The sequence below is a fragment of the Mus pahari genome, chromosome 1 (assembly GCF_900095145.1).
Source record: "Mus pahari chromosome 1, PAHARI_EIJ_v1.1, whole genome shotgun sequence".
In the NCBI taxonomy this organism is placed as follows: domain Eukaryota; kingdom Metazoa; phylum Chordata; class Mammalia; order Rodentia; family Muridae; genus Mus; species Mus pahari.
In genome coordinates, this window is record NC_034590.1 from 100258282 (window position 1) to 100269330 (window position 11049).

General features: G+C 47.2%; 1 protein-coding gene across 3 annotated transcripts in view; it reads left to right on the top strand.

Annotated features, from left to right (window-relative positions):
- Nucleotides 1-10276, top strand: part of Btbd16 (BTB domain containing 16) — a 48049-nt gene extending 37773 nt beyond the window's left edge. For all 3 annotated transcript variants that reach the window (XM_021220841.1, XM_021220847.1, XM_021220850.1), the window contains exons 10-15: nucleotides 764-855; nucleotides 4869-4951; nucleotides 6288-6365; nucleotides 7347-7445; nucleotides 9058-9246; nucleotides 10208-10276. In XM_021220841.1, coding sequence (XP_021076500.1) covers nucleotides 764-855; nucleotides 4869-4951; nucleotides 6288-6365; nucleotides 7347-7445; nucleotides 9058-9246; nucleotides 10208-10276 — 610 coding nt within the window. The remainder of the gene's footprint in view (nucleotides 1-763; nucleotides 856-4868; nucleotides 4952-6287; nucleotides 6366-7346; nucleotides 7446-9057; nucleotides 9247-10207) is intronic.
- Nucleotides 10277-11049: the final 773 nt, after the last annotated feature.

The following is an 11049-nucleotide window of genomic DNA, read 5'->3' on the forward strand; positions in this document are numbered from 1 at the left end:
AAAAAAAAAAAAAAAACCAGAATATTCTAAATGTGCCTTTGGATGATTTTCAGGAACCTCTTCAAGCAGCTAAATGCATTTCCAAAGAGTCTTGGAAAAGTATCCCTCATTGTCCCCCACGTGAAGAATGACTCTTATAAAAGAGTATGTCAGGGGTGGTAGGCGTATGTCTCCATGAGCATTTTTCCCTGGAGAATCTGACCTCCTCTACCCCTCCCTGACCTTTAGTTTGTGTTGCCATTAATCAGCATTTAACATTGCCACAGGCCATCACAAAACTAGTGGTCAAACCAGGGGCCCATGCTTGGCACTTAGGTTCTTCCTAATTCTACCAGCAGTGCTTTGAAAGGCTTGGTTCTTGCTGCAAGGGAGACATCTGTACAGGAGTCAGATGCTCAATTCAGGGGTTTGGGTCCTGGCCAAGGCTCAGATTTCTGTAAAATGGAGCTGACAGAACTTAACTTGTCTGTCCCATAGATTTGTGAAACTCAAAGAAGAAAATGTACGTTGAAGCCCTCTGTGCATGGCACATGTCACTGTCAGTCATTCACTATGTATGCTGTAGGCACCAACCATGTGCACAGCTCAGAGGTAGAGGGGAAGACAGCCACTCGTCTCTTTATGTCCTCTAAGCTGACCCCGGATTTCACAAGCCTGCCTCTAGCCTTGCTGGGGAGACCACCGGTCTCTAGGTCACGGCTTTCAGTAGCTTACTCATTCCAGAGAGGAGTTTCCTGAAGGCTTTCTATTGTTCTCTTCCAAGCTTTCCCAAGAAGTGCTGCTTCCTAGAACAGGACCCAGGACAGAACTGGATGCCACTCTTCCTTTGCCTGCGTCTGCACGGCATCACCAGTGGTAAGTGTCACCACCCGTGTGACTACCCATGGACCCCCAGAAGATGCTGCCTCAAAGATTCCCCAGAAGCCCTGGTTCATGTTGCCACAGGAATGTTTCTTGGGATTGTCACTCCTGAGATGTATGACTTTGGCCTCAGTAACCCTACCTGTAAAATGGGAGATAATCAGAACTTCCACTAATAGCATGCTGGGTACATAGTTTGCTTTCTGTTGTAATAAACATCATGACCAAAAGCAAGTTGGGGAAGAAAGGTACATTTAGCTTACACGTCCAGGTAATAGTCTGTTAGGGAGAGAAGTCAGGGCAGGAACTCAAGGGGGAGCAGAGAAAAGAACCATGAGGAAAGCTCCTTACTGGCTTATTCCTGGGTAACTTGCTTTCCTCTTTGTTGTTGTTTGTTTGTTTGTTGTTGTTTTTTAAAGATTTATTTTATTTATATGAGTACACTGTAGCTGTTTCCAGACACACCAGAAGAGGGCATCTGACCCCTTTACAGATGGTTGTGAACCACCATGTGGTTGCTGAGACTTGAACTCAGGACCTTTAGAAGAGCAGTCAATACTCTTAACCACTGAGCCATCTCTCCAGCTCCCCCTTTTTTTTCTTTAAAGATTATTTGTTTGTTTGTTTATTGTATGTGAGTACACTATAGCTGTCTTCAGACACCCCAGAAGAGGGCATCAGATGTCATTACAGATGGTTGTGAGCCACCATGTGGTTGCTGGGATTTGAACTCAGAACCTTCAGAAGAGCAGACAGTGCTCTTAACTGGAGCCATCTCTCCAGTCCCTAAGGGGGCTTTCTTATGTGGCCCAAGTCCACCTGCCTAGCGATGGCACCACCCACAGTGGGCTGGGCCTTCTTACCTCAATTAGCAATCAAAAATATGCCCCACAGATGTGCCCATATGTCAATTGCTGGAGGCAAGTCTTCAGTTGAGGCTCCCTTTTCCCAGATACATTGAGTTGACAGCCAAGGCTGGCTTCGCACTGTGATGATTCCTATTTTAACCTCTCGAGTACTGAGATTACAAGCCTTTGTAAGGCTCTCCCCATTCTCATCTCTTTCATTTTTCTTGGGATAGGGTATCATATACCCCAGGCTAGCCTCAAACTCAGTATGTATTCAAGGATGACTTTGAACTTTTGATCCTGCTGCCTCCATGTCCCAAGTACTAGGATTGCAGATGTTTCCCCCAGTCTGTGTATGGGGTGCTGGGGTTCTGATTCTACTGAGTGTTGGATGCTAGGCAAGCACTCTCCCACCTGAGTGGTATAATTCACTCATACCCAAGGCTGTCTTCTTGCCATCTGACTGAGTCACCTGCTGCAGCACAGGATGAGCTTCTGGGTCCCTTGTTTGGCAGTTCAGGAGAGAAATTGGCTCTCTCTTGAAACATTTCAGCTGCTGGAAACTTTTGTCCCAGCAGCTGAGGTGTGTTGTGTTCTTCTCTGGAGAAGGAAATATGGGTTTCCCTGATTCTGCCTCAAGGATCCAACTTATTCACCAACCAGACCCCAGTTCTGTGGAAATCTTTAGTGACTTCTGCTCAAACTTTGCTGCCTATTGTGCAATGCACAACTCGGCCCAACTCTCTCCTTCCCACCCGTCTGTGGGCTTCTCTCTCTTTGGTTTCTGTCATGCTCAGGCTATGTGTATCAACCTCAACTTTATTTCCTGTCCCCTCTGAGGTGACTAGGAGGCAAAGTATGAGACCAGAAGAGTTCTCGGTTGTTTGTTGGTTTTATAACTGGCTGAACTGATGTGGTCCAACAGGCTTGGGGACAATGTTTTCAGTTCCCCTTTATGACAAACACGGGGCCGGCTTCCTACAAACTAACTCCATGTTTCCTTTGCTGCATACACCGGGGACATGTTTATTTCATTTGAATACGTTTGAAAGGCAATATTCAATGAATCCGGAAGTTCCAGGTCTATTCCCTAAGCTAGGTTCTGTTTGTTGCCTGGACCTCATACTCTGGGGTAAGGGAAGACAACTGACTTGAAAAGAGGAGGAAAATATTGACTACATGGTCTGGGCAGCCCAGGAGGCCACTCGCTGAGATAGATACACCTGAAGGGATTTTTGAGAACTATTTCAAAGCCGTTCCCAGCTCTGCAGATGTGGTAATAGCTGAAAACTTAGGAGACACTGATGGAGACCAAGCTGTTTCTACATGCGCTAGTGACACTGATAACATCATTTTAAGTCCCACCCCCTTGGCAGGCAGGATTGCAGCCAGAAGACTGAAATGTTTGGACTGGGTGGGTGGGGGGAATGGTGTGTTTTGTAATTTATGACTATCTTAGGCACTCTGGCAGTATGTGTTGAGGGGGATAAAAACAGAAACAGGTCAGTGGATATAACTCACGGGAGTCGACTCTCTTTAACTTTATGGGTCCTGAGGACTTGAACTCGGGTCATCAGGCTTGGCAGCAATCACCCTTTCTCACTGAGTCATCTCACTGACTGGTTTGCTGCTGCTGCTGCTGCTGTTTGTTTTGTTTTCTAAGACAGAGTCTCATGTCACCCGGGATGGCCTTGAACTTGCTATGGCTGGCCTCAAATTTTTGATTCTTTTGTCTCCTCCTAACAAGTGCTGGGATTATAGCTGTGTGCCACCATGCCCGATCAGAAATAGATTAAAAAAAAAAAAAGATTTATTACATTAAATTGTATGGGGGTGGGGATAAAGCTGCCTATGGAAGTCAGAAGAGGATGTCGGGTTCACTGGTTTTGAGCTAGCTGCCTGGTGTAGGTGATGATGACTCGGTGGAAAAGGATGCTTGCTGCCAAGTCTGATGGCCCGAGTTCAAGTCCTCAGGGTCTGTAAAGTCAAAGGGAGTCGACCCCTGTGAGTTGTCCACTGACCTGCTTCTGTGATTGAACCCAGCAGTTCCTACAAGGGCAGTAGGAACACTTAACCACTGAGCCATCTCTCCAGCCCCGCCAGAAGCAGGTTCCAATAGGACCAGTGCACAGTCCACGCAGCTGCTCCCTTTTGTTTGTTCGATAATGTAGGTTGATAATAATGTCAAGAGGATGCAAAAACCTTGGCAGTGTGCGGTGGATTGTTCAAAGGGAGAGGCCCTGCCTGGCCATCGATTCAACCTTCTGCTTTAATGTAATTTCCTGAGAACCGTTTGCAGAGAGGTGTCCTTGCAGGGATCCTGGAAACATGCTTCTTTTAAAATAATATAACCTAAGTGCTGTATTTGGGTTTTTTGCTTGTTTTAATGTGAGGTCTCACTATGTAGTCTTGGCTGACCTGGAGCTCAAAGGAGTACAGCAGGTTGGCCTCAGACTCACAGATATCCTCCTGCCTCTGCCTCCCAAGTGTTGAGCTTAAACTTTACTAAACTAACTTAAACTTTAATAAACAGGATATAGCATGAGGAATTTCTTATCAAGTTGAAATTTCCCTCCAGTTTGGAGCGATTCACTTATTCCTTTTGAAGTGTCTTTGCATAAATTTGTGTGTGTGTGTATTAGTGTATGCATGTGTATGTATATACACGTTCACATATATGTAAGCATACAAGCATGTGCATTTGTGTATCCGTGTAGAATTTGACATCAAGTGTCTTCCTCGTGATTCTCATCTTCTGTATTGAGGCAGAGTCTCTCCCAGCACTTGGAGCTTGCCAGCTGGGCTGGTCTAGCTAGCCTGATTACTCACGGATCACCTGTCTCTGCCTCCTCAACCCTGGGACTACAGGTGTCTGTCCACTTAGACCTCCACTCCTCACACTTGCCTAGCAAACACACTGCCCGCTGGACTATCTCCTTGGTCCTGTAAGTTGTTTTTCCTTTAAGAATAAATTTGGAAAAAAAAAATATGCTTCTATATACAACCATAGTGATTCTTCGGTCTTCCCATTTTATGAACATTCCGAGGGATCTAGCCCTTGCTGTTGGCCTGATGTCGCCCTTTTTCTTTCTGTAAGTCAGTCGTTTGAGGTTCTGTTATGAATAAGCCTGTAACCACTTCCTCTTGTGTTTCTCTAAGGCAAGGATCTGGAGGAGTTGAAGCACATTAATTTCTTCCCTGAGTCCTGGCTGATCCGGGTTACAGCCAACCATTATCACGCAGTGAGTCGGCTTCTCCAGGGAGCAATTAGCAAAACGTGTTGTGTCCTCAGCTTTGCTTTCTCTGGAGAGAGGTTCCTCATTTAAAATCTCTGGGCCTTTGAGGTCAGGGCTTATCTGGAGCCTCTTCCAGGGGAAGGGAAGGAGTGAACTCCCACATGGCCTCTAAGCTGGAAATTTAGCCAGTCTAGATTTCTCTGGTCATACCTTCCTCCAAACCCAGGCCCTACTAGACACAAATACAAAGTGTTTATTATTGAAACTGTTCAAACTGCATAGAAAAGAAATCCCCTAAGGCCATCACCCAAAGACAACAGCCACAGTCAACACTTCTCGGTCTCTGCTGCCTTTCAATAGGGACCACATTTTCATAGAATAGCTTATTTTCTGTCCTTTAACTCTTTGCTTATAGGAGATTCTCCACAGTAGAAATGCATTATAACATGTACTGTTTTGCTCCTGGTACATACTAATAAATGCTGGGACCAAATGACTCTGCCCCCAGCGAGAACTGCACTCATCCCACTGTACCCACACTTGGCAGCATAGAGCATTTACATTTCAATCACTTTTGTTCATTGAGGAGAAAACAAAGACACTTCGTCTTTCAATATGCATCTCCTTTATGCCTGGCAAACATGAGCATTTCCCACGTGTCTGCTTTGTGGATTGTCCGTACAAACTGCCCTGCTTCTTGTACATTTCCAATGTCACGTTTTCAGAGATAAAGCGGGGCAGTGTTGGGAGTTCTGAACACGCATGAGTCACGAGTTAAAATTCAGCCAGCTTCACAAGTCCTCATTGTGATGCTGGAACTAGCCCTTCGAGCACCCTGCTGCCTGCACATGTGAGGGTGACTCCGCAGAAGGCCCTTGCTTCTCTAGGACGTAACTCAGAACATCGCTCCAAAAGCGGCCAAAGAGATTTACACGGAGAAAGTTCCCAGCTCCATCTTCCCACCCACTGACCCTGCCTGACCCTTCTTTTCACCCCCTGGCAGCTGCTCATGGTCCTGAGATCCACACCCCACTTTCCAGTCTTCTCCAGGGAATGTCATGCAGGGGTCCTGCTCATTGAATTTGTGACCGTGATCATTCCCGTGAAGAGGCTGTTGACATATGTACTTTATTCCCCCCATCACACTGCCTAGCCATGTTTCCCCGCTCTTCTCTGCACACTCTGGAATCTCTGGGAATATAAATAGTACTTGGATACAGTAGGTTTGCAGTAAATGTCTGAAGACAGAACCATGGGGGCCTGGGGAATCCAGGAATGAATGGGAAGTAATGAGGGTGCTTCTGTCTACACCTCAGGTAAGCCATGTGCATTTCCTTTCCAGCTGGAGAATGGGGGCAACATGGTCCACCTGAAAGATCTTTCTACACAGGCCATGAGGTTCGGGCTGCTCTTTAGGCAGGTACTGAGAACTTGACCCAACCAAGGGGAAGGAAAGTCCCTACAATGCTGAGAGAAAGAGCTCTGGGGTGGGTGGGGGCACCTATGAGCACTCTGTCCTCTGGTAGTAGAGCCAACAAAGCCCTAGGAAATCAAGTTCATAAGACAGAAGGCTGGAATGGACCAGTCAGCAATCTGATGTGTGTGGCCCAAGTTTTCCCTATGGAGTGACCAACAATAATAGCACTTTTCCCGGGATGGAAGAGATTTCCTGGGAGTTGAGAGTTGTCTTCCTAAAAGAGGAAAACATCTGGGGAAACCATGGGCTAGTCTGTCTGTCTCCCTGTCTCCCTGTCTCCCTGTGTCCCTCTCCCCTCTCCCCTCTCCTCTCTCTCTCTCTCTCTCTCTCTCTCTCTCTCTCTCTCTCTCTCTCTCTCTCTCTCTCTCTCGACCTGCCTCACTCTGTTAGCAGATTCAGTGGATCTCAGTCAAACCCTGGCTGGCCAAGGAGCTCCAGAGTGGGGCATCTCAGTGCTGAGTTAGGACAGGGTCTGGGGCTGGTGGCTGTGCCCTGTCTTGGGCTTGCAATAGACATGATTTTTTTAAAAATGCTGCTATATGACTTCTTAAAGATAATTGGGGGTCTTTAAAGAACTCATGCTTCAGGGGCTTGGGGCCGACACCTATCATCTGCAGAGACTGATTCAGTGCCTGGCTGCAGTGACCCACCAAAGTAGTATGGCATGGCCATCCGATTGAAAATAAAAGTGCACTGTGACGTACGGGTGATTTAAGACCATACCTAACTCATTATTTCTCTCCCAAAGGATCATGAAAAATAATGATTAGAAACATTGGAAGACATTATTAGCAGCTGTTTCCGAGCAGTGACAGGTTTTGAGCGAGTCCCTCTGGTTGTCACTAGAGTTAACCTTGCTGCATCCTGCCTTTGGTTACTGATGGTATTCACCCGTTCACGTTGTCAATCTTCTTCCCAATGTAGGAATACACCACTTACTCGGAAAGGATTTCTATATATGGATACTTCTTTGAGATAAAAGGAATCAAACACGACACTAACTCTTACAGTTTTTCTATGCAGGTAAGAAGGCGCCCCTCTGAAACAGCCCCTCCACCTCCCGCTGACCAAGTCATATGGAATTAGAAGGAACTGAAGCACCATTAGTTCATCATTCACACAGGCTGTGTCATGACCGCTGTTCATAGTCACGTATTGCTGCCACGTGATTTTCACAAGCAGCTGGGGGAGTTGGTACTGGTGGTAGATGAGGCTGTCAACGCTGAGGGACTTCACTTTCACGGCACGTGGCCTCTTGACAAAGCCAGGGTTCAGTCTGTGTGAACTGGGAGCCATATCATCATCAGTTTGTACATAGTGGCCGATACTTTGCCTATGGTCATTTTTTGAGGAAGTGACAGATAGCGCCTACGAGTAGCAGAGGAGAAGAGTCTGCCAAAGTGACACGGAAGGATAGCGCGTGTGACATCCGGGGAATCAGGTGAGAGTGAGGTTTCCTTGCTATCTAGGAGTCCTAAGGAGTGGATGAAGACGACCATGGAAGGGCAGAGAATTACAAATAAACCCTCTGAGGAGCTGCCTACGCTCAGCAAGCCCCATGATTTCCTGCCTTTAAGATGAAGACAGTAACAGAAGCTGGACAGTGGTGGCTCACTCCTTCAATCTCAGCACTGGGGAAGGAGAGGCAGGTGGATCTCTGAGTTTGAGGCCAGCCTGGTATACAGAAGGAGTTCCAGGACAGCCAGGGCTCTGTTACACACAGAAACCCAGTCTTGGGGACCAACCTCAGAGTATTAAATAATTGTGCACAGGGTTTGCCACAGGTTTAGCATAGAAAGCCTTGTATGTGTTTTATTTCTGTGTATTCTAAGCATGCGCTGTACTGTTGAGCCCTGCTCCCTGCCCAGCACGGCTTTTATTTAGCAATAAGGATGGTGACAGCAATGACTGCTGTGGTGAAGGGCTGCTGTAGCTCACTTAGGATTTGCTTAGAGGTCTCTTCTCTAAGTACCAAGCTCCATGAGAAACCGTCTCCAACTTGGCTTTTTGGTTTCGCCACCAATCACCATGCCTAGGACCTAGGGGAACTTTTTTTTTAAAAAATAGAGTCTTCTCTCATACAATACATACCAGCCGCAGTTTCCCCTCCCCACACTCCTTCTAGCTCCCCAACCTGAAAACCCAGGGAGAGTTTAAATGGCTCAGGGAATAAGAGGATGGATGCATAAATGAACAAGCAAATCCAAATGTTAGTCCCAGTTTGCCAACCACCTTCCCTTCCACAGGAAGTCCCTTCTCTTCCTGGGTCCTCCTTTCTTGGTCGCCAGACCCTCAGGCATCTTCCTATCTTCCTAACTGGATGGAAGAGATGAATTGTGTAATACCAGCACTCAGAAGGCCCTTATGTATACACTGTTGGAGCTTTATCCCAGCCAAGCAATACGGAAGCTTGATTTGATGACCAAGCCCTAGTCCGTTGAAAACTGTTTGCATATGGAGAGGTCTTGGATGTCACAGGGTTCCAGTGGTGGCTCTCGGGAAAGTATGCCATTTGGAGAATGGCCTCATGCTGTCTATATAGACTTGAAACAGAAAGGCTGTGTGTCAGAAGCCTTTTGCTAACTCCTGTCACCCTAGTCCAGGGGCTACATGGGATGGGTCACTGTCTTTGCAGAGAATAAAACATACAGACTTGGAGTGCCCCTCACCAGTCTGTGAGCACAGTACCATCAGCCTGAGGACGGAGCGCCTGGTGAAGTACGAGATCCAAGCCCAGACACTGGTGGACGGCAGGTGGCAGGAGTTCAGGACAAACCAAATCATGCAAAAGTTTGGGTTTCTCAAGCCAGGCTGCAAAAGCCACGTGAGCATCCCCTTGGCCTCTGGCTTCTCTCTTTCTCCTCTGTTTCCTTTTGGCTCCTTCTTTCCCTCACCACATTTTGGGCATTCCTATCTTCAGATCACCAGTGATCCATCCGAAGATTGTGTTCCTTGGGATTACAATGGTTCCAAATGATGCCAAAGAAACCCCTTCTAAAATGAAAAGCGTTAGTTGTGGGTGACTGTAACAAATCAGGTCAGCAGCACCGCAGATCCATTTTGTAAATGTCAATAGGTATATGTGTATAGATGCAAGGAGTCATAACCCATCAACCCTCTGAAATCCTTCCCAGGTTATCTGCCTCCTTCTGGCTTACCCAGGAGGACAGAGCCCGTCATCCCTAGAGTGGAACCAATATCTAGGTAGACTTAGTACTTGCCTCAAATAGCCTAAGAACCCCCCCCAAAAAAGTGGGGGAGGGCCTCTTTAGGCTGTGGCTTTGAGGTTGGGACTCACCCTGGTACCCTATTGAGAATGGTGCTATACCACAAACCACAGAGTCAGTCTCAGTCCTGACCGTGGGCACACGTTAGAGTGGCCTAGGGCTTTGAGATGTCCCTATTGGAGATCAGGAGACCTCACAAGTAGTGAGATCCAATGCTCCATAGATGGGGCCTGGGTTTAATGCTTATACAGGCTTCCTGTGGGGGCTTGAATCAGCACTGCCATCCTCTCTGTCGAAGGCTGGGAGAGGCTAGGACCCGGGAGGAAGCCTTGAGGATTGGAAATGCTTCACCTAGATCAGGTGACAACATAGGTCTAGCCTTTCGACAACTCCCAAAGACTTAAGCACTTTATCTTAACTATGTCTGAAATGTTTATTTATGCTCTCCCTGGGCTACTCTGCTGCAGGCTGGTCTGGGAACCACCACCAGCTTATACAACCCTTTGGCACAACAGCGTTAATCTGAAAGTCTCGTTTCTCCTCGTTTCTTATTTTTAGGCCTTGAAAATTCAAACCGTGGGCATCCCGATCTACGCCAGCTTTGCCTTCATCTTCCCAGCATCTTGATAGCTTCCATAGGAATCTATGGGATCCCCTTCCCTGGCTGGCCTGACTCCGTAAGAGAAATAAAAATGACATTAAGGAGGGGAGCACAGTGTTCAGCTGCCTGTGCTTGTCAGCTCCCCTGGGTCCTTGGCTCAGGCGTTGGAGTTTAGTGGCAATCTGCTTCCATTTTCATCTGAAGATAAGACTGGGAAAATACACATTTAAGCTCATTCGGGCTGTTGACAGGCTAATCTTCTTGCAGATGCCTGACCAAGGACCTTAGCAGCTACTAATTGTTTCACACAATGTTCTGCAGACCTAAGATATCCCATCCCCTCTGGTTTAGAAGTTAAGTCACATACTGCACCCTTTTCTAAGAGAGAGGGCTGTACAAAGGGTCACCTTTGTCCACCCCTCCGTGATGTCAGTTTTCTTTGAGAACCCGGAGAGTTGGTGGAGTCATGAAGACAGTAATGTGGGTACATCCAGTCTAATGTCTGCTGTGGGGTGGCACACAGCTGAGAAAGTCTTTGTTCCAACAGAGAATCTCAGGAGGTTAGAAAGGCTGGTGGGACCATGGGAGATGGGCCTAGGAGAAGAATCAGAACCAAAGCGCTGGACTTTGGGAGCCTGCTTCCAGAACCACTCCTCCCTCCTGTGTCCCACTCTTCTATGCTGTTGCTCTCACTCAAGTCCAGTAAAAGAGAAGTAGTGATGGGAGCTAGGGAGACAGGAGAGGAGAGAAACTGGAATAGCTATCACCTCTGGGTTCATGGGCATCTTTCTGCAGTGAC